The sequence below is a fragment of the Pezoporus occidentalis genome, unplaced genomic scaffold (assembly GCF_034315485.1).
Source record: "Pezoporus occidentalis ecotype Australia unplaced genomic scaffold, CSIRO_AGI_Poc_V1 ctg284, whole genome shotgun sequence".
NCBI classification, from domain to species: domain Eukaryota; kingdom Metazoa; phylum Chordata; class Aves; order Psittaciformes; family Psittacidae; genus Pezoporus; species Pezoporus occidentalis.
Window position 1 is genome coordinate 67,256 of NW_026914763.1, and position 23,580 is coordinate 90,835.

At 42.5% G+C, this 23,580-nt stretch overlaps 2 protein-coding genes across 15 annotated transcripts; both read right to left on the bottom strand.

The window, feature by feature from the left end:
* Positions 1-328: 328 nt before the first annotated feature.
* CCDC62 (coiled-coil domain containing 62) lies at positions 329-15,578 on the bottom strand. Of its 14 annotated transcripts, none has more exons than XM_062625891.1 (13): positions 15,284-15,578; positions 14,853-15,045; positions 14,131-14,297; positions 13,283-13,384; positions 12,809-12,980; positions 12,622-12,723; positions 11,401-11,489; positions 10,335-10,435; positions 9,306-10,052; positions 5,457-5,634; positions 4,652-4,783; positions 2,979-3,071; positions 329-1,013 (listed from the first exon to the last, which is right to left on the bottom strand). In XM_062625891.1, the coding sequence occupies exons 1-12, from the start codon at positions 15,317-15,319 to the stop codon at positions 2,985-2,987; spliced, it is 2,106 nt and encodes a 701-aa protein (XP_062481875.1). In that variant the 5' UTR covers positions 15,320-15,578; the 3' UTR covers positions 329-1,013; positions 2,979-2,984. The 14 variants fall into 14 exon arrangements, with proteins under 14 accessions (XP_062481875.1, XP_062481870.1, XP_062481872.1 ...); XM_062625886.1 differs by having other exon boundaries at positions 329-1,016; XM_062625888.1 differs by having other exon boundaries at positions 329-1,059.
* Positions 15,579-16,663: 1,085 nt separating this feature from the next.
* Positions 16,664-22,817, bottom strand: DENR (density regulated re-initiation and release factor). The gene is made up of 7 exons (XM_062625897.1): positions 22,703-22,817; positions 21,885-21,904; positions 21,516-21,600; positions 20,838-20,921; positions 18,679-18,795; positions 17,705-17,844; positions 16,664-16,944 (listed from the first exon to the last, which is right to left on the bottom strand). The coding sequence occupies exons 1-7, from the start codon at positions 22,806-22,808 to the stop codon at positions 16,900-16,902; spliced, it is 597 nt and encodes a 198-aa protein (XP_062481881.1). The 5' UTR covers positions 22,809-22,817; the 3' UTR covers positions 16,664-16,899.
* Between the last annotated feature and the right edge of the window lie 763 nt (positions 22,818-23,580).

Sequence of the window (23,580 nt, forward strand, 5' to 3'; positions counted from 1 at the left end):
GCGGGTGGTGAGGGACAGGGAGGATGAAGCTGTGATCAGAATTAGTTGACCAATTTTGAGGCCATGAGCACGTTACCTGGCATTTGGGTCATTAAAAAGAGAGCAGAAAATTACAGGAAAGAGTTAACAAGGGGAAACCACAGTGGATTTTGCTGCAATTAACTCCTGGCTTAAGACAGAGCCAGAAACTCCCACCCCTTCGCTGCCTCCACGCAGGGACAGAGCTGGTCCACCCAGCTCATGTCTTCAGCAGTTGGTGTTGTACATCCCAAAGAACCACCATAAATGAATTACTAAATGTGTCAGCATGCTAAACAGGCAAGAAAGATACAGCAAAGGTGTCACCTCTATTGGCTTATTTGATCTTTTAGTTAAAAAACAAGTTCATATTGTGGTAAGGGAATACATCTTGCCCAATAGCCAAGGATTAAAAACCAGTTTAAAGCTAAAACCCCAGTCCCACCACACTGGACACACCTCATCTTGTCACAAGCTTCTGGCAGAACAAGCAGTGCCCAGTGGAAGCGGTGCTGTGCCCGTCTCATGGGTGACAACTGTCCTGTTCCAACCACGCAGGAGCAGTTCCTGGCTACAGCATAATTGGGAACTTCCTATAAACATTATTCATCTCCCTCTACATGGCCACAAGTCCAGAGCTAAAACAATCAGCTATAAAAAAAAGGAACATTTGGCTGTGTCATACGCTATAAATATTTCTGAGCCACCATAAAAAAAAAGAGTAAGAAAAATAGTTCCTGTGTTGTAACAATTACGCACTTGAGAGTCTTCAAACCCAAGCCAGTGTTTAACCTGAGCTCCCAGCTATAAAAATAGTTCTGTTGAGCTTGGCGTTAGTCTGTGTTTTATTTCAAGATAAAACATATCCCCACATCTCTTTGTGAGGCTTTCACTCCAAAGAAGCATGGAAAAATAATGAGGTAACTTTCCATCATAGCTGATGGGTTGGTGATCTTCAGGTCTCCAGGTTAACTCTGTGTTGGAAAGGTCTTCACCTGCTGCAGAAAATGGAAGGTTTTTGTTAAGTTGCAGGAACATTTCCTTTAAAATAGAAGAAGTGTTCACGTGTCTGTCAATTTACTCTAGAGAATTTCATGCTGTAAGCAACCTAAAACCAGTGTACACATTTAAAGAGGAAGAAAGGTAACCAAAGCATTTCATGACAGCGGTCTTGGGACACTGCTGCAGTGTCGGGAAATAGAAACCTTTCCCATTTGTTTTGCAGAGGGATCAATCTTTGTGCCCTCAGTCAACCACTGCGTCACCACCCCTGAGCAGTGGCACTCACGACCTTGTCCAAAACTGAATGCCCCCTTTCACTCACTGCTTTGTTGTTCAACTCTCCCCAAAACACTCTCTCCCTAAAGGAAAACAACCCACTGATGGAAACGGCCAAATCACCGCCAGCGAGTCAGGAAATGAACCCAGTGTCAGTGCACCTGCACTCTGATGATTGCAAAGCAATTAAAAACCACCCCCAAACCCAGTACACATCAATTCAATCATTTCCCTATGTGAAATGGCCAAATATTTAGTTATTTCTGGACCTGCTATCAACTCTAAAAGCTGCTTTGGACCAAACCGATCACAGTGATCCAGTGCCTTTTAACAAAAGGAGGAAACCAGAATTATGCAGCAGCCAGTGACCTGCAGAGTCACTACTTCTTGTCGTGGCTCCACAGCAAATTGTGGGTCCGTTTGTTGCACCAAACCTCTCTCACTTGAGGCAAATGAACTCATTTCTGTAGGCTCAGCGTCTGCTCCCCCTCTGCTGCCTCAGCAGTTTGGGGGATTTGCTCCTGCAACTTTCCAACAGCAGTAGTTTCAGGCTGCAAGTCACAGTGCTGGCCTGCATCCATAAAACCTCCATCTTCTTTTACCTGAGGGCTCTTTTCAGGAAAGGAAGAGCTCTCCACATAGGAACATCGTGCAGAGTAAGGTACAGCATTCCAGCTACTCAGCATCCATTTCCCACAAGAGCTCCATTAGCGTGCACTAAGCAGACCCAACTCATTTTGGAAGAAGACTCAGTGTCTCCAGACTTAATGCAGCAACAGCAGAACATGAGGGTGCTACAAGCCAGCACACAGAGGGTTTGGCTCCATAGGAGAGAGACAGCTCAGGGACTGCACTTTGAGTGTACCAAGAGAGAACTGAGCACCAGCTCTCCATGGGATTAAAGGTGATCAGTGTAAGAAATTCAGTGCCACAGAGCTGCATACTCAGCTTGTTGTGCAGTAACTCCCCTTGGCTTCGGTTGTGTCAGCACTGGAAGACTTCTTTTTTGTCCATTTTCTCCCCATTGTTGCTAGTTCTTATTCATTTTCACGTGGTGTTCAGTATTTTACCCGTATCTGGTTACTCATTTGTCCTCAGAACCAGACAACACGGTGCCTACTGCAAGGATCCAATTCACATCAGTAAAACAAATAATCAGAGAGTGAGAAATTTCCTGATTCAAGAAGAAAAAACAATTGACTACGGGCAAGGCTGCTTTTTGTATGCAGCTCTATTCAACACATTCTGCTTCTGGAGCTCTGAGCCCAGGAACAATATGCTAAAACAGCCCTTGGCCGTGGCACTGAAAAACACTTCCCAGTCTCTCCTTCAACAATGTTCACATCCTTGATCCCGTTATCTGTAACACACAGAAGGATTTTTAACTACAATAAGCAGTGTGTAGGTACTCAGGAATTATGCTGCAAGGTCTGACTGCCCAGAGGATGAGGAAAGTGATTGAGAAAAGTTGATTTGACTAAAGGGATTACTCGTTGCCTTACTATCTGTTCGCTGTTAACTCACAGGAGTTTTATTTGAAATGCATTTAGCAGTCCACTGAGAATCTTGTGCCAGGCTCATCTCAGAAGTCCATAACTTATATTAATATTGCAGGTGCATTTATAAAGAGGAACAGAAAACTCCAATTAAGAAGATCAAGATGAAAATACCTTCATACTTACAGAACATCATAGAGAAAAGAATGGGAGGTCAGCACCTCTTTCTTCTGCAGCAGATAACTGGGTTCTGTGAAGACCTTCTGCAACTTCTGTTGTCTACATTGCAAAGCAAAAACACTACATGGAAACCAAAGAACTGAGATAACACAAAACACAGAGCTGCCAGGTTCAAACTGGGGAGCAGCAAGGATACACTTGTTAATTCCCTCTTCTCCCTCCTCCAAGCAGGGCAAAGAATCCAACACGTACAAATTCTTACTGATTAAATCCTAAGGGTTATATTTGATACATGTCTTAAAGCACAGTTTAAAACAGCCTCAGGTAAACCTGGCTTTAAGCACAGGTTATATGGCCTGCGCAGAGGAATTAAAAACACGCTTGACAGGTCTTTCCCCAGAACCACTCCGAAAGTAGATCAAAGTTGTACAGATGTGGTGCAGAGGCTGCCCCCAGCAGTAAACATGAGCCTGCTTCATTTTCTATCCACTACAGCAACCACCCCGATTTCAGGCTCAAAAATGCAGTCTCAGGTTGTAAAGCAGTCATGCTCACTACCAAAGGACAGCCCGTTTAGCTGAGCTGTGATGTGCCAACCAGGAAAGCAGGAGCCAGACAGCTGATGGGGCTGGGCAGGAGCCACAAGCAGCCACTGTTCTGGAGAGAGCTTTTCAGGAATCCCTCCTACACGACAGCCTTTGCAAACGACTACACTGCTGCTGTCTCTCATGCTGAATGAAACCCCGCAGATGAAGTTCTGAACAAAATATCCTTTCAGCTTATGCAAACGCTGGCACACAACCTTTAGACTCTGTCGGTCAGTCCCAGCACAGCTAAGGTTTTGTGGTTCTGAATGTTATAAAAATCACTTTGTCTTGTTACTTACAGCAACATTGTTCTGGTCAAGGTCATCTAAGGATAAAAGGGGTGCAACTTTTTTAGAGAGATGTCATATCTTTCAGGAGAAAGCTGAGGTGTCAGCATACAGCTTCTCATTGAGTCTGCTTTAACACCAAAAACCTAATTTCTCCTTGGTGATATTTATCAGCGCACGTTGTCTTTTTTAGTGACAAGTGGCACAATCTCCTCATCAAACAAGATAGAAATCCTTAAGGATATATGTGAAAACAAACAAGTGACCCCTCCTGCAATTATTCCTATTATTGCCCACATATTCAAGATTAACTTCTGATCAGCGTTCATGCTCATAAAATAAACTGCCCTGACAGCTATGTACAGGTTATTTTCTTTGACCATCGAGTATGTCCTCTGACCCTGCAATGAAGCCCACAAAAACTCTAAAGTTATTTAAGCTAGGAGCCTGGTTTAAAGTCACACACAAAACTATCCTCTATGTCACTTATTTCCTGTACTGTCCTCCTTTCCACAAATATGCCTCATGTAATAAACCAGTTCTGAATGTCCCTCCTACAGCTTGCTCCAAAACAACTTCTTCTTTCCATCTGTTTAGACACAGGCAAAAATCAAATCCTGTCATGGCCCTGAGGAGCCATAAAGAATCCTATATAAAATTCAAGTACTTCATGCTAAGGCATGCAGGAATTTTACCTTCAGCAAAGCATCAGGAGGATATTCATAGCACTGTAGTGCAAGGGAAAGGGTGTTCCCAATCCCTATTAATGACCACCTAAATCTAGTCATGGGAGAGCAATCTATACCGTGTTAATGTTGCTGCTGTTTGGACTGCAGCGAGGGCTCGCCTGGAGGAGAGTGCTAAGCTCCAGATCAGCAACCATCTGTCGAGACTCAGCCAGCGCATGCTGCAGCTTACTTATGGGAGAACTGGTGTCCTGGAGGAGACAGAAAGGGAGCCAAAGTTATGAAATGGTCATTTTGGAATATGTCAAAGGATTATAACCCACCAAGAATCATCACGTTCAAAATACTACTATATTACACTGCTCCAGTGCAATGCTACTACATTACACTGCTCCAGGCTCCAAGTGGTGTTATTTGTAATAGACACAAAGGTCTTTCCTGGTATCAGCTTTTAACAGATCTTCACATGCATGTGCACACAGTGCACACAACAGCAATACTTCAGTGAGAAAGGGGAAAACCAGGCAAGACAAAAACCCAGTGTCCAATAACCTGAAATAACTGTATCCAAGCATACTCAGGTATCGTGCTTTAATGGAATTTCCAATTAGCCAGCATTTGTTATCCTAAAGCCTTGCATTTCAAAAGCTTGTATCTCTATATATATAGATATAGATATATCTGTAATTTATAAATTAGATGTATCTATAAAACAGTATCTATAATATTGAACTCCTTACACTTATGCTGTCCAAGGCAGAGACAAAAAGGAATTATTTTGATGAAGTATTTTACCACCGTTGCTTTAAGCCTCATGTCCCATCATTCCAGACCCTAGTTCTGCCCCACTGGCAGACAACTGCTTTCCTACCATCACAATTCCCCTTACAATCATGGAAGCATGTTCTGCAATAAAATACTGACTCGGTCCACGGTGGCGGTGCAGCATCTGTTTGTTGGCTCAGTCACTGAAAAGCTATTGAACTCCAGAGTGAATTCCTCATCGCAGAATTTCTCACATCTTTGAGGCCTGTCTCCTTTCTGGGTGGATGTCAAACAGGGAGAATCCAAGTGAAAAGAATTCAGATCCACGTTTTCTCCACTGCTAAAAAAATGAAGACATTGCCAGAAACAGTATCGCCAACCTTTCTCACCTTTCAAAGGAATATCATGGGACAACATAAATAATCATGAGCCCCGAGCCAAGAAAACCATGGAGCATGTGAGAATATGCTGCTCCTCAGAGCAGTTCCCGTGTTTAACAGCTTCATTAGATCAGGTTCAACCTCTGAGGACAACAGTCTGACATTCAACCAGTTTCAAGAACAGTTACTATGTGCTTGAGTATCTATTTAACCTTGCAAAGAGCACGTAAAAAGGCAGTCTCTAACTCCTCCAAATACTCTGGTAGTCCTTCTCCTCCCTTTTTTTAATCAACCATTAGGCTAATTAATATCTGTAGATGTTCTTTGCAAGGGAATTTCAGAGTCTTTTAAAGTCACCATCTCACTTCAGAGATCACAGGGCAGCTTCCCCAAAGAGGCTTTATTTAAATACAGCAGCAAACAGTAAAGTGCTGTTTGAGCAAACTGTGATTAAACCCAAGACTCAGTTGCCTGACTGCCATTCCAGTGTGGAGCTGGAAGCAGATAATCTATTGGCATACATCTTCCCTTAGCTTCTGAGTGCATTTAGGAATATCTGAAAAGCAATTTAAATGACTGTTAAAGCAACAAATCATACCCTGTACCTACTACTGTATGAACACTGGCTTGCAGCCATCCCAAGCTTGTCCTAATACAAAAGGTCTTTAGCACTTAATATGCATACTGAATGACTGAAACTTCTCTTTTACACCTCTCCCACAATAAAAAAGCAACAAAGGTGTAAGAGAAGAGTTTCAATTACACTCTACCCTAGAGAAAAACACTTCTCAATTTCAATTCCTTAAATCACAGCGTTACCAAATCCCTCACTCAGCTCCAGCACCAATTAATCACAAAATAAGACGAGAAATAATAAAAGCTGTAGTACATTTGAAATGATCTTGATCATCTACCATAGCAGTACAGGAACCCAGCAGCACCCTAACTAAACCCTCTGTCCCCAGAGCTGTGTTTTCACATACAAAGACCTGCCCTGGTTTCTGTCAGCAGTTTCAAGCTTCGCAGTGTTCATTTGCAACTGCTCATTTCCACTTCATACAAAAGTAAATCAAATAGTGAGCATCTCCCCAAAAGACAACATTTCTGCATCACACTGAACAAACCAGAAGCACAGTTCTAACACTGCCTGGATCAGGTGACCACAAAAATATGCATATTTTAAAGAAAATGCTACTTTAAATTTACAACATTTCATTAAATACTCTTTAGATACTTATTTTGGTGGAACAACACATTCCAGACCAGGCAAGACTGCTAAAAAAAGGTTATTTTTAGATGACATTCAATCTAAGAAAAAGCCCTTGTGAGGGATGCCAGCTCACAAGTGTCTGTTGTGTCTCATTTCACTTCTCTTGTAAAACACTGGGGTACAATGAATAGGCTTTCTTTTAAGAGAGAAAAGCTCATGTTGGAGTGCTTCTGACAGGGAAAGGCTCTGAAAAGATGTAAGGGAATAAGCTGTAGCAGCCTAGAAAAGGGGATGTGAGGAGATGCAATGAGCATAGCCAGTTTTGAAGAAATCCCCAGGTTGGGAGGGAGGGGGAAAAACAGGTTTGATTTTGAGACAGGGCAACAGCTCAAAGAAGCAGACTGAACAGGTAACTGCTGACACTCTGTCTTTAAAACCAGAATTGAGATAAAAATCCAAAGGCAGCAAACATTGGTCCAACATAAAGGAAGTCACTAAGAGCACAGAAATGACTCCTGTGCTCCAGTATTTCACAATCACTCTTGCAGTTGGTTAAGGTATTTGACTGTGTTAATAGCCTTCTTGTTGGCTGCTCCTGAATTCAAGAACTCATGTCAAAAATATTTGCTGGGCTGACAGGGAGGTGCCAGCACCCTCCCCTACACACAAAATACATCATCAGCACTACCCAGCCAGCAATGGAAAACTGGAGGATCCAGACTGAAGTCCCAGAAGGAATGTGGTGTTTGCTCTCTGTCATTAATGCCTTAACAGAAGCCCACACTGAAGACTGCACTACTACTGCCTTCCTCCCATCTGTGGGGTGAGAATTTATTCAGTGACAAATCAGAGGCTGGAAAACTGACAGTTTGGGATTTGCACTGATTCAATGTCTCCAGTTAGCAGAGCCCCAAGACCAAGTGTGGGCATCAAGAAAACCTGACAGCTTAGAGCACATCCCAAATGGGTAGAGCTGCCCTGCCTTACTGAAGGGTATCTGCTCTATCTGCATTGCCTGGGCTTGAATTTGTTCCTTCTCCCCTAAAACTCCCTCAAGGTCAAGACAAAAAGTGAAAGCAGTTTTCATGATTCAATCAAAAGAGGTTTGGAGGGATGGCAGGGTGTGTCATTTGTGCTGCTGAGAGAGCAGGTAAGAAAGGGCAGGGTAGACATATGAGGAATGGAGTCTTATTAATGATTTATGGCCAGTGGAAACTAGAGGGAATCCACACACAGCATGAAGCTCAGCTAAGCTGTGTGGGAATGTGCCAGGACAGCATTCTTTTTCAACGGCTGCCCATCCACCTTGTTTCTGAGCAGGTCAGTGCCACTGCAGTAACAATTTCTGTAATAGTTTTGTTTCAAAAGCAACACAGAATGAAAGCATCTGTATATCAGATAGCTCCATTCCATAGCATTAATTTGGTTGGACATTGGGCAGACTTGCTGGCTGGAATTCTCAGCAGGTTTGAACAGCTGTTCATTTACTGTACTTGCCAACTGCCAGTTGAAAAGCTGCTACTCCTCTGTCTAAAAGGCAGCTATGAAATCTCTGTCGAACTTCAGGAATCCTTCTAAATCAGAGCTCTAAGTCAGTCAAGTCTTTGAGAGGAAATAGAGGAACCAGCATAAATCCACAGAAAATCCCAGCTCTGAATGCCCTTGCCTGTGCAGGCACAAAACCACTTCTATAAATGTAAAGCAGCTTTTGTACCTCCAATACCAAGACACCTGAGTATTTTTCTGGCACTTTTCAGCATTAGAAGCCTCATTCTGCTCATCCCCAAACACATGTCCTTTTTCCTCCCCCAACATAAACACAGGGATAGAGTCCCATGAACAAGGACTCACTAGAGAGCAGACAGATTGCTGTCCTTTAAATCTTGCCATCTCGTTTCCCTGCCCTGAGTGAGGAGAGCAGCCTGTGCGGAAGAGCCATGTCCTACATTCTTGCCCAGCCACTGTGTGACTTCTCAACAGAAATAACACAGTCACTAAAGCATCACACACAATCTAGGTTTGTTTCTTGCCTTACAGGAACATCACTGTAGAGTCCAGCTCTATTTTACCCACCAGATTTACAAGCAACATCTGGGATTTCAAAGAAATCCTGAGATGTTTTAAATCTGCATTTTGTCTCATCTGGCAAGTCCTGGGGTATGGCAGCTTCTCCTACCCACACAGCTCCTGGGGATAAGAGCTGAGAAAAAAATAAATACATAAAAATAGAACCATGATACCTTAAGAGCTATTTTAACTTACTTTTACTACTTTTCAAGGTTGGGAGCCTAATTTTAGAACAGCATTTACTTTAACCATCACTTGAGATAACAGAAACTATTGAGAGCTTGTACACCCAAGTTTTTACATAGCTCTAGATTATACCTCTCTATTTCTTAAATTTAACAAGCACATAACCTTTTCGAGCAGGCACATTTCATCTCTTGTGCAGTCCTGAGACAGCTGCAATCTTTTCCATGCCATACATTTCCATCTCCTTTTATGGGTTTGAAAATCTTCAACCATTCCGGATCCGATACTGGCTTCCACCAAGCATCTTTTTTGATGAAGAACTTACTACTACAGGAGTCAGATTCAGACCTATGCACTGCAGCAGGAGTCTCTCTGCTTTTTTGGTCCAACAGAATTCCAGTTCTCTCTTCCCAGGTTTCATTTTCATTAGCAGTTTGGGCAAATGTGACGGTGCTCTGGACAAAAGTACTTTGCAAATGTACACAGGAATTGACATTAAGCCAATGCTCATGTTCAGGTGAAGATGACTCAAAGGTTTGCTGGTCTCTGATTTCCACCTCATTCTCAGAGATTTCCCTGTTTCTCAATGGCCTCGTGTTGTTTGCCTCACAAAATGCTTGGCTGCCTGGCTCATCAGAGCTTGATGCAACATCCTGCTTTTCTTCTTCCGTAAGGTCAGCCAAGACTTTCACAACTTTTGGACACTGGTTTAAGTATGCTGAGGTAGTTTCCTCCATGTCTGATGCACTCCGTAGCAGTCCATTATCTACTTCACACATCTCAGAGGTGGGTTTCACCCCACTTTTTGGAACTTGTGCAGTTCCACACTCCTCGCATATCCCGTGGGTTCCCTCAGTCCTAACTGTGTCTGTCTTGCTGTTACTTTCAGGGGCAGAGAATGCCATAGCTACACTACAATGGCATGACAAAGAAAACAGTGAGATATACTGCATTTAAAGAGCATACATAACTGTATTCAAGGTTAAGCTAGACATTAACCAGAGGCTGTGGCCATGGCTCTGCGGTAGTTCATATACCAACCCCAGACAGCTGTATCCTGCCAGAACTTGACAGAAGTCTGTGTTTGAGTCTAGCAAAGCCGTGTTGACACAGCACACATCTCTTTCAGGGTGTTAGTTGTGGCTGAACAGTGAAGTCTCTTTGTGAATAAACTGCATTAAAAAACTACTTTACCTCCTTTCATGTGCTGCCTTTTCATGCTTTTGCCTTAATTCCTGAGAGCTCTCCAAATTGACATGAAGAAACTGCAAGTCACGCTGCTGTTTTACATAGATCTGTTTAAAGATAGTAATGTGCATTAGCAGAAGTCTGGAGTGCTGGAATATTGCCATCAGGTACTAACACATTGCCTATCTTCCAAAAACATCCTGAAAACACTTTAACAAACCCATACTTGCAGTCAAACTATTGTCAAAGCCTTCCAAATCTAAGGGGCCATGTCTACATGTATTTAGGAAAATAAAGTTTTGCAGCAATAAACAATATTCCTATTAGAAGACTGCCGTGTTCTTTTAAGATGGAACCACACAATCATAACTACAGGACCATTTGATATGTGAGATTTAATACATGTTGTTATGTTGTTCAAAGTTATGTAGAACTGCAGGACATGAATGATGATCATGGTATTTGGCATTCACTACAGGGAAGTTTTTGCAGAGCTGATGTAGATGATAACATACCCATCAATTATTTGCAATAAAAGAAGAATTGAACATGCCTTGAGAACCTCAGACGGGTGCAGGTGAAAACACTGGGCTTAAGTCTCTGCTGAAACAGCTCTTTCAGTACCCCATGCCCCTTTACACTGCCCGAGTTCACCTTGAGCATGTGTGTCAGGCAGTACACCCCACTCCCACTGCCCTTCACGTGACTTCTCGAGCCTAGCACTCTCTGTTTAGACACACGCACCGACAAACTTATCTCAACAGGGTGCCCCCACTTTACTGCTACGAGGGTGGTATTTACTCATCGTAGGACTGAGTAAATACAATTATACAAAACCAGCTAAAAGAACATGTAAATAAAAAGATTTGTACCATGCATGGGGGTTTTAATTTTAACCAAAAAGGAAAAATAATGTTCCAAAGCCACCCCAGCAAGGCAGAAACAGCAAATTTGGTTTCTTTTCCTTCATTAATCATAGCTAGAGCTAACTTTTTATTACTGTTCCATGCAGATCTGATGTATTGAAAAATGCCTTCACAGTCTCAGAGCAGGAACACAGTTAGGGCTGTACCTTTCGCAAACCTGATAGCTCTGTGTCAGTCCGCGCTTGTTTTGACTTTGCAAACTGCAGAAGTTGATCCTGTCTCTTTGCTTTCTCAACTGTTTCAAAACACAGATACTTTTCTCATTACTTAAAAGTGAATAGACACAAGGCAAATACATTTGTTAATGCATGTCTGAAGCAGTAGAAACAGGTACCTAAGCAAAACAAAAGCATTTTCGTAAGATCAGTGGGATCTGTTTCCCCTCGAGACAAAGAGCACAAAAGCCATAAGACAACTAAACAGATTAAGTCTTTTCCTCAGACTTTCCACAGCACCTCGTTTTATTTTACCAGCAGCAATATTCTGATTGACTGATTTTACTTTTTCACGTTCCCATTCTTTCACGGAAAGGCAATTCACTAATTAATTCTAATTCATGCCTTGTACAGAAAAGTGCTGAGAAATACTTCCCATTACTATTGTTTCTAAAATAATGAGACATGGGATCAATATTTGGCAAAGGTAATGGCAGATAAGAAGTCATAGGCAAGTAAATCATACCCAGCAGAGGACATCCTTGGTCACCTATCTTTCAGGGTATATATTTCGTGTCTGTAATAACACTGCAGCAACCACCAGCCTGCCCTTCTTATCCACTGCAGCACAGAGGAGTTCCTCTCTTACCCAAAACTAAAGCAAAGATTATCACCAGACAGCAGGCTGCACTTTACCAAGTCCTGCATATTAAACCAGTCGAAATCAAACCCAGCACTTGAAGAAAAGCAAGAAAAAAAGAGAACTGGTAAACATACTGCTTCCATACAAAAACCAGAGGGAGTGAGTGGGCTGGTAATTTCATAGGGCCTAAGCTTTAGGTTTTGTATGCAGCTTCTATTCAGTAGGTCACTATTTTCTATGCAGTCTACATCAGAAGGGAGAATGCCACCCCCACTTATTGTATTAATACCACAGGAGACATGAAAATCTCAACAATTTCAAGAGAGAATCCTCTGAGCCATTTATTCCTCTGCGTGTAATCACACTGGTGAACTTTGTGCTTTTATAAATGTCCCTGCAGAAGCCCTAGATATTGCCTTCATAGAGCAATGGCACACAAAGCCGTATGTATTAAACTGCAAGAAAGGGAGATAAGAAGCTGCCTCCTTCACAGACAGTGGTGAACCGTTGTCTAGAAGTCTCTGTGCTATTAAAAGCTAAGGCATGAAAAGCCAACTGCCCTCACTTACCAGCAAGTGCGAGCTCGTTCCTCAAGCAGCCGTTTTCCTGTTTGAGGTGAATTATTTCCTGCTGCTGCTTCTGATTTTCTTCCACCTTTTCACAGAGGTCATCTTTAAAACAAAATGCAGTATTCTGCAGAATGAAAAGGAATCATGCTGGTCTACACTAAATGAGGCGCCCAGTATGAATATTTACCTTTCAGCTTATTTGTTTCAAGTAGTAGCTCTTTTAGTCTCAGTTTGAGGTCTTGCTTGTCTTTGTTGAGACTGAATCGCTCCATCCTCGCTGCACGCAATGCACTCTCCACCTTTTTGAACTTAGATGTAAAGTCAGTGATGTGATCAGTTGTTTCAAGTATAGCCTCATCCTGAAACACAAAATAGAATGTATTCTTCACTGTTGTTTTACATACGGATTTTGACAAGAGTACATCTTACTGCACTAGTTATAGCTACTTCTGAGCTCTAGAGGAAAAAAACCCAAAATCAAAGCCAGGAAACAAGCTTGTTTGTGAAAATAAAGCAGTTTATTCTTTGCTGACCAAGTTTTCCTTCGCAAACAAGCCTATGAATTTAACAGCAGTGGGCGACTAAGCCACTGTGGTACAGTCATTGGTAACTGCACTGCAGTTAGACCACATTCAGTACCTGAGGAGATGACAGATGTTACCTTCAGCTTAAGCATAGTAAGTAGCTCCTGTTCTCTCGCTTGTAGCTGGCCTGTTTTAGCAGAGAGTTCCAAAACTGAACAGTGAAGACCTTGATTTTTCTCCTAGTGAACAGAAATAAGAGTGTGAGCTACTGCTTCAGTGATTCAGTTACTATTTGTCCAGAAAATGTGGGCACAACTTTCTTTAAACATCATGAATGTGGGATTCTGGGCAAACCGTGAGGATGTGGAGAAAAGAGAACTCGAGAAAACAGTTGTTCCCCAGTTCCTTATAACAAAACCCTTGATTTGGTCTTAATATCCTGCATGTCTTAGGTCAAGCCAATAAGGCAGATGAAAATGCAGGATAATATTTTACTGCATACAGGGGAAAAATAATCCCAATAAACACATCACTGCCAAATCACTTAATAAACCCCAGAACCCTTGAATACCCATTATTTTCACATCCTAAACCATTTTCAGAATGCTGTAGTTCATCAGAGTAATCAAAGCTGTAAGTAAAACCTTCTAAAGCTTCCTAACCAAGTACCAGCACTGTTCTGGGGCCAGCACTGCCTTTTGCAATTACAGTTACAGGCATTCTTGGAAGCAAGCTGGTTCTGAACAGTGCTCCCCCAAACTAAGCAAACAAACAGCAAACTCCAAATCATAGCTTAGGAAAGCTCCCCTCCTGTATTTCCCCCAACAAATCAGAGTTATACCTTAACCTAACATTATTGTACTAATAGACAAATGCAACTCAGGAGCCTTAATATGAACTACCTATTCACTAGTGAAACTCACAAATGCCACTGGCATTCTGTACATGCAGAGTCTGCAAAATCAGACCATTACTTAACTCCTACCTCCAGAGCCTGACAGTGAGCAGTTGCATCTGTCACTTTCTGTGACAGCTCTCTGAACTTCTGCTGTGTGCTTTCAAGTGTTGTCTTACTGTCACTCTGCTGAGATTCTAAGAACTTTAACCTTCTGGTCAGTGATTTGATGATCTCATTTCTCTTGTTCAGCTCATCTGAAAAGAACGGACACAAGGGATCTGTGAGAAAACACTGTTGTCAGAAATAATTTAACGCAGTGTTTTAAAATCACACGATTTGGAAATGGATCCACTGAAGCAGGATTCCCTGCCTACCCAGGTTGGATGGTGAACTCCGTGCTGACCTCTGTACTATGGCTGTCAAACAAGACTGTTGAGAGCTGGCAGGTGATTAGCTGGGTGGCTGGTAGTTGAGGTCAGAGGTGTGCAGCAGCACCTCAGGGCACAGGGCTCTGCAGTTCAACAGCATGTCTGCAAATTGTTCTCTCCCCCCACATTTATTTCATCAGATTATCTTTTTTAAGAATCCACAGAGTCAATTCTACAGACTCAAATGAGAATTATGAGACCTCCTTCAAGATCAGATCACTTTAGTACCATCATGGAAGTCTTGATTTCAGAATGAAAACAACCACATTTAAGGCCGAAGGGTAGGAAATAGTTCCTTACATGATGCAGAACTGTTATTGCGGGGTCTAACTACCAGACCATGCTTAAAAGGGTCTTATTCTTTATACACACAACACTTACTGCTTAGTAAGTTGCACCGCTCTGCTAAAGTCAGTATTTTCTGCCGATCATCTTCCCAGACTAGAAGCTGTCTCTGATGCACTGCAACCATGTCATCGAGTTCCTTATCACGGTCTTTCAGTTCTGCAATTAAAAGCTGCAGCTCTTGCCTCTGTTTCTCAATGGTGCTGCTCTCAAGGCTTGGGTTACTTTTCTATACAGGATAACACACAGAACATGTTTTGATGTGAAGGAGAAGGGAAAAAGTCTCTGGTTATAAACTCGAGGTTTTAATTTAAGCTATTTTTATATAATAAACAGAGACTGTTTCAGTGAGTTCCTCATGCTTGTGGTACCACCTGCGGTCCTTAACCGAAACTGTCAGCGGTACAATGAGTAATGTCACACTAAAAACAGAGCACTCTGGTTTTAACTGCACTTTCATTGTTTACCTGGGGCGGAGCAGAACGTGGCACTGATGGATTCATAGGGGACCGTGGGCCCGAGCGCTACCAGGCATCAGTGGACACTGGCAACTACTGATGACTGCCACGCTCGGCATGGGGGCCGCCTCCGATCTACGGACATGGTCACCCGCCGAGGCAGCTGCAGGAATAACAGACACAAGCCGTTGAGAACCGACCGAGGCGGGGGCCCGGCCCCGCGGCTTCTCACAGGGGCCTAGGCCTGTGGAGGGGCCCTGGGGCATCCCCAGCTTGGAGCAACGGGACCCTGCTCCCCGGGGCAAGCCGCAGGTCCCCCACGTCCCCACCGTGTCAACCGGGGTCCCGCCCCCCGCCCTCGGCCCCGCCGCTCCCGCCCGTTACTCCGCGCCCCCCATCAAACCCACCGGCGCCCTCGCCCTGACGTCACGGCGACGTCCCGCCCCCGCCAGCCGTTGAGTGGCCTGCTCGGGCAGCGGTTAGGCAGAAGCCCCGCCCACCGCCGCAGTGGTGAAGCCGCGGGTTCGAGTCCCGCTTGGGAAGACGAAGTTACAAGGCTCGGTAATAGCGTTAACAGGAGAGCAGCGAGAACTGCTGGATTCACAGGTTAACAGCTACAGAGATACACTGTTTGGACACCCCATTCTCAACTCAACCAATCGGTTTATAAACAAGAATCACGACAAGGAAGTGTGTACAACATACCATCCTCCTGGGTTTCAACTCATCCAGTTTTGACTGCAACAAGAGCATGTCTACTCCAGGCCTCTGCCGCCAGGGCACATTTAACATTATTAAATAGAGCAGTGAAAGAGAAAGCTCCAAATCCATGCCCAAGGCCTTTGGTGGGAGTAGGGAGAGTGGAGCTGTACAGCTGGAGAGCAGAGGTACAACCAGCACCCCATCTCACCTCCTGCATGAGCAAGGCTTTTGGAAACCAACAGCAGTCACTGCTCTGGAACTAGCTGTATGCTAAAAACATAAGGCCACTAAAATTCCCTCACCTTGAAGACCAGTGGGGTTAGGAAATCATCTGGAATTATGATAACAGCTTGAGTGTTCCAGATATATTTGCATTTTCCTCAGTGTTTTCACTTAACAGAATACTTCAGCTGGCAGAGACCTACAATGATCTAGTCCAGCTACCTGACCACTTCAAGAGTTATTTTCCTTTAAGTGCTTACACACCTTTAGAACATTTGTCCCATTCCAATTTCTAAGGTTTTATGCAGGTAAATCAGAAGTATGGGTCTGTACGTTACCACAGGCCTTATTCACTTGAGTTCAGCAGAAAGGGCAGCAGATGGAAATAACCTTCTAATGACTTAGGTTATTGTTTTCCTGTAAGACTGCTAGAGGAAAGCAGCTGTAAAGAAAACATAAACCACATTCCGTGAGGAACAGTAATTTTATTTAGATCTACTTCATGCGTAAGCATGATAAAACCCCAATTGAACTTTGGCAAGTATCACAACAAAAATAACCAAGCAGCCTATACAGAAACAGTGAAAATGCCAAGGATATGGGTTCTCCACAGCTTCACTGCAGAGCAGAGGGATTTAGAAGCCTCACTTTGGCTACATCATTTATTAACCATATAATTAAATAAAGGTAGTCTTCCACTATCACTTCTTGACTTCTCCGAGATCTTCAATGCTATCATCATCCACCTAAGGACAAAAAAGGCCAAAACAAAGCATATTACGTCTATTTTCTTCTTAGATGTCTCACTTCATATTCACCGCTGTACATGTAATGAAGTGTGGGAGAAGCATACAGCACCATCCGAGATTCCCTGCTGTACATTCTACATGAGGGACATGCTTACAGGACACAGCTGAGCCTCTGGAGCTCTGAATAAGGACAGGCCTAGAGAGTTATTTCAGAAAGAACTCCTCCACTCAGGAAACAGCACAAGGGATGGTCAAAGAACACACTTGTGATTGCAGCAGCACAACCAAACGTTTCAACCATCAACATTTTAGTCCAACCCCAAATTAATCTCTCCTGCTGAAGCACAAGTGTGTGGGGGTTTGTTTGGTTGGTTTAATTCTGGACTATTTTAAGAGACTTTTAAAAATAGGGTGGCAATGTAAGAATACTCAGGCACTGACCATTAAGGAACAGTCACAAAGAAGCCACAGATATCTGACACCTGGACTTACTCTGACATGCCTTTCTCACTGGCCTATCTACAGTAACAGCACTACAGCAGAGGGATCTGCCATTCCTTGGACAAAGGAAACAACATTTGACTTCAAGTTTAATCAGTCCTTAACCTAACAATTCACAGGTGGGAAGGCAACAACTGCTCTTTGAATTACGCACACCAATCTGTGCTGCCAAAGAATAAACCCTTTTTCAAAATCGTTGGAAAGGCACAGGCTATTGTGGAAAACTGGAGTTCTGACAGAAGAAAGGGTTTGTTACCTCAGGCCACTTCTCCTGGATTACATCAATAATGTCATCTGTAAAATCGCCCTGAATGATGATCTCGTCTTCTCCTGTTACTGAGGCACCGCAGGAAAATTTCTGAGCAAAAAACCTTTGTGCTTCCTTAAGATCAATTTCTGTTGATGGGAAAATGGGCAGTTTCAGTACAGACATTGCCATAAAGGTATTTTTCTCAAGTTTAAAACCAAAACCTTGTTTTAACTGTTGAAAAACCGGTGGCAATTTACAGCTAAAGCTTTGCTACAGCTTCCACTGAAAGCTTAAGTCTGTTGTTGACATACAAACAACTGACTCCACAAATCTAGTAAACTATTCAAGGTAAAAATCACTGAACGTCCTCTGCACATTCTGTTGAGGCAGGTCAAGGCTGTGTGCGCTCCCTAGAAAGGCAAAGAACCGTTTAAAAAGCACCTCCAGTTCTAAATAACCTCATAATTATTGAACAGGTTTTTCCCCAGAAGTGCTTCACTATGTTCTTTTCAGAAACCCTAGTGATTTCTGAGACTGGCTTCCAAGCACAAAGATTCATTCCCAGTTCACACCAAGCCAGTGTGTGTTACTGATCCCTCAAGAAAAGAGATTGCTACTCTCATGCAGGAAATATGCAATGTGTGTTGCTAATAAAACCAAGGTTAAAACCTACCTTTTTAACAGAATTTGTCATCAATGTGTGAAGTAAGATGGTTATAAAAACCAAGTGGCTGTCCTGTTAAACATCAAAATGTGCTAAAAACCCTGTAAACCTATTTGTTTGAAAACACCATGGAAATATGGACGTTAATAATTTATCCCTAAGAAAAGTCACTGTACTTTTAGAACTGTTAAAAGTACCCCAGGACTCAGGTGGAAGTGGATCACCTAACGCAATACAACCAGAAGAAATACCATGATGACGTTAAAGGCAAGCACATCTAAACCCAAGAAATACCACGCTGCAAAAGTCAACTCACCAAACGTTGCAAGGCCACATACTCTTGTGACGTATTTTTTCTTTGCTCTAGGAATTTTAGCTATCGTAACTTTCTGTGGTACAGTCTTCTTTTTCTGTTTTATCTGGCCCCTTCCACCTTTAAAACAGAGTATAAGGCTACATGATGTCATACTTCATTAAAGAAAAAGAGCATGTAAGATGAGATGTTACCCCTATAAACAAAGACGCTGCTATCTCACATCTGTGTTGGTAAACAAAAATACATTTTGCACATTGTCTCACATTAAGGGTTTTTAATTATTATCTAAGAAAGGTCCCATATAACAATAAATGCATGTCAAATGTGTGTTCAAGTACAGCTTGCACAGCAGAACCCCACTGCAATTACTGAAAGAGGGGGTTTCCCTGCACTTTGCTAATCTTTGCATTTGGTCTACATTTAACCCCTCTTTCAGGAATTGTTCTTTGGTTGTAATCCAAGGAATAAATTGTTACTTTAATGTTTTTCATGAGTTTAACATCCCTAGGGTTTGTGTCTAATGCAAAGGAACTTACTTATGTCCACCTACATGAGGATGTGACTGCTAAGGCCACTGGGTTAGACAGCAGATACCTGTGCAGGACCCCAGCATGAGCCATCCATCTATATGCGAGCTACCATGAAACACTGTGCCTCTGAAACGGAAGCCAGCTACAGTAGTTGACTGCCAAAATTCCACATGATTTAGTAGCTTTCTTACTGTCTGTGTCTAGGCCAACCTGAGGGAACACTTCACATTATCAGGCGCTTATTAGTCTGAGTAAAGCATGCAAAAGATCTATTCCACTCATTAAGATTCTTAAGTCAGATTAAGATCTCTTAACTGTGTATACACTCATCAAGTTACTTCAGGGTAACCAGAGTTTCATGTCCTTGAGCCTTCTCAGCATGAAAACATAAAGAATTTATGACAAGCAAACTAACCCCTTGTGACCAGTTCTTTTTCTAACATACAGCACTTTCAACTCCACATCACTATAAATTGATATCCGATAATTTAAGACAGTAAATTTCTGTCTTAAAATGTCTTCAGTAAATTTCTGCAGTGTCTTACTTAAGTTTTTGCTTGTTTCTCCTCACCCTCTCTCTTACAGTCAATTTTATACCACCGTAGTTAGCACCAAAGCATACATTTTCATTAAACTTTTCATTCTAGGAGAAAAATCCCTAAATATTTTAAACACTACTAGTTTAGAACCAAAAGCCAGACAGAAGTCTAACCATACCACCTCACACACTAAATTAATGGGAAATAAAATGTCCTGAAGTCTCTGGGAAAAGCATCCAAGCTACAGAACGTAAATCACTGTTGTTACCCCACATAGCTTACTGACAAAATAAACATAACTGGTTACCAAGCCACCAAAATAAAACACCTGCAGTGAGATGTGGCTTAAAATCTGAACTTCACTGGGCTATTAACCATAATTTATGAAGCACTATAGACACAACTGGCACTCCACAGATAAATGCGTATTAATAACCTCAGCATTTGGATTTAGAGTGGAAAGTATGTTAATTAATTAAACAGAAAGAACTCCAATGACAAAAGATAAATGTGCTTAGATTATTTCATATATATCTTCCAAATTTGGTTTTTGAAGATGTTTTTCATTAGTATTGCTGGGAAGAGACACAGCTGTTAACGAAGCCATAGGTGGTAGTATTAAAAGCATAAAACCAAATCCTGTTACTTGAACACAGAGGAGGGGAGGAAGTTAGAAAGGCAAAAGCAGTGTCATGAGGCACGAACAGAGGAAAGCAATCTTTGTTCTACTCTGCCAGCAACCTATAAACTGTTGTTAAACGGGGCAGAAACAAGTATTCTGGGAAGCATGCCAGCTGATTTTAGGTTGAGAAGAATTGCTCCCTGAGCAAGTGCAACAGAACAATAAGACACATGATGCAAGTCATCTTTCACTTGCTATTAGTCCTATCCACTTCTTCCATCAGCATCTACCACTGCAATAACTCTGTTATCACTAGAAGAAAAATACTTGGTGTCTTCTGTGTAAAGTCAAAGCACAGCTAACAACCAAAACACAGGAAATCTGTGCCAGAGTCCACACCAGGGGGTGAGAAAGGGATGCCCCAAACTGCTTATGAATCAGTACCGCAATCAACTATTTAGACCTTGCCTCTCTTTTGTTTCTTCTTCTCTTCTTCTTCCCCCGCAGTTCCTTGGCCTTCTCCAACCCCAGCTTCCTGCTTAGGGGAATTTTCTGAAATACATCAGAAAGGAGCAGGGAAAAGAAAGAGAACAAAGGCAGGGGTCAGACCACCGCAGCCTTACAGAACAGGTACAGTGACATTTTGTGCAGCAGCCCCTTGACTGATGTGTGTTACATCTTTATTACGGTACTTAGGCAAATCAGACTTCAGAAAAGCCTTAGCTCAAAGGTACAGTTACAGCTTCAATGCAGTCTCTTCACATCATTTCAACAGAGATACAGAAATTATTTATAGTGTTAATACTGAAATTCCAAATGCAAATCTGCAAGCTCCCTGTTATTAATGACCTTTCCTCCAGCCATCCACAGACATAAACTCTGACGGGAAACAAATGCATGGATGACTGGCTACAGGAGGAACCTTAAGAAAGCTCAAACATTACTATAGAAATCGCACACTGTTTACTCAGTGTTTTCTGACATTATCAAACAGATTTTCACAGCATCCAAAAGCATGGTAGGCTCTTAAGAAAATGATTAACTTTCATACTTGATACAGTGGGAAAAGGAAAAAGATGAGAACTGTCCCGAGATTTCTCAATACATCTGAGGGTACAGATCAGTCAGAAAACAGAAGATTCTTACCTACTGTGAGTTTTGCAAACTCATCTGGAAAATTCTTTTCTAACCATTGTCTGCATTTAGTCACATCGGGCATGTATTCGCAGTACTGGAGAAGAAAGGTCACATGAATGTTGCTACCAGAATAACTACAAAATACATCACAAATACAGCACAATACACTGGCTATTCAGCTCAGCCATTTCTCCTTAAGATGACTGAATACAAACACTTTACTAGCACACAAGAAACCTCACATCATGCCAAAGATGACAGGGGTGAAGCACAGAACTGCCACACTTAAGAAAAAGCAGAAAAGATCAGAAAGAATCCTCATTCTCAGAAATCATAAGACACAAAGAAGAAACTCAGACAACAAAAACATTAACTCACCTCTGTTGGCAATGAACAGACTGGAGAAAGAAGGGAGAAAAAAAATAGATTACAAAAATAACTTCTCCATTTAGTGTTAAATTCAAAAAGGCATTTTAAAGTTAGGGGTGACTTCTTATAACTTAAGATTATAACCACACATTGACTCAATGTACTTTATAGGAGGTGCCTACAGCTTTGGGAAAGGCTACAGAAAGAAACACCAGTTCTACCTGGCAAAACATATTCCCAATAAATTACCATGTGATTTTGTTGGCTTTCCTTTTACCAAGAGCTGTTAGTGTCCAGGAGAGGAGCTTGGACCCAGCACAAACCAAAACCAACCCTCCCAACTTTCACACAGCACAGGGATTCTTTCCTAACCCCCTGCAACTGCACTCAAGCCCAAAGGAACATAACATCCTTATCTAAAACTCATACTTTCATCCACATAACTACAAATGTCATGAGTAAACGATAATTCTAAACACAGCGCAGCAATTACTTTCATGAACTCTTATTTCTTACTGTCCTACTAATGCTTAAAGGTGTTTTCTGTGCTAAAAGCTTTACTGGCTTTCTGCAGGAAGAGATCTCTGTTCAACAGGTCACAATCTGAGCACAACTCACACTTCTTTTACTCACAGAAAGCTGTTTGTACCCTCCATCTCTCAGCCCCCAGAACTGCTGAAAGACAATCAGAAAGCTCAAGCTGACCATGGTCTGGCTTCTCAATAAAAGCTGACCAAAAGAGGATCTCTGATGCTCTGTTTCTGCTAGGCTGCCCTCACAAACAGCACATTGTCAGAATCACGGACAACTGATCTTTGAGTACTTGCCTCCACAGTAGAGAACCCGAAGGGGGTAGTCGCCATCTGACCTGGCACCGCTCCTTATTTCTCCTCTGCAGTCAGGGACCACAGGCTCAGCTACATCCGTGGCCATGTCACACGCCTGGAGGTCACAAAACAAAGCAGGACCTAAGTTCTGGGTTAGAGTTATTCACATCTTCCCCAGCTTAAGAGGAACCCCAGAGATTGATGGATCCCAGAGAAAACAGGTACAATCCTAAGAGGAGGAAAAATCAGAGAAGAAAAAACAGGAGTCAAGACATAATCAAAAAATACATGGGAAAAGGCTGCAAAAGATATCAAACAGCATGGAATTTTAGCACATGGGGGGGGGAACAAAGTGCCACAAAAGTGTGAAATTAAGAAAGATCTGCAAGAACACCCCATGGAATTACAGAACACACTGAGTTAAGATGTGAAGCATCACGTTAAATCAGTGGTATATGAACAGCAGGAACACTGGGGGAGGGGGGAAGGTACTGCCAGTACAGTGGCAAAGAACAGGAATCATTTAAATCTGTACCTGAAGAGTTACAATCTAGTCCTAGGACAGGTTTGGGCAAAGAAAAACCCCAACACCACAGAACAGGAAAATGAAATTCAACCAACTGGTATAGTGGTTTGCATGCACACTTTTACAGGCAAGGGGTTTAGAAGATGGGGGCCAACAGGAGAGGAGTTTGAAACGCATAACTGCCCCAGGATCACTGGGAGCAAGCAGGATATATGTGTGGAAGCCTCGGAGCCAAGCTGCCGCACAAGCTGTGCCTGGGCTTTGAAGAGAGCTAGGGGGAAATGCCAGAGGTAATGGGGGGATAGGGAGGCGACAGGGAAAGGCAGCAGACGGTGGTAATGAGGGGAAAGAT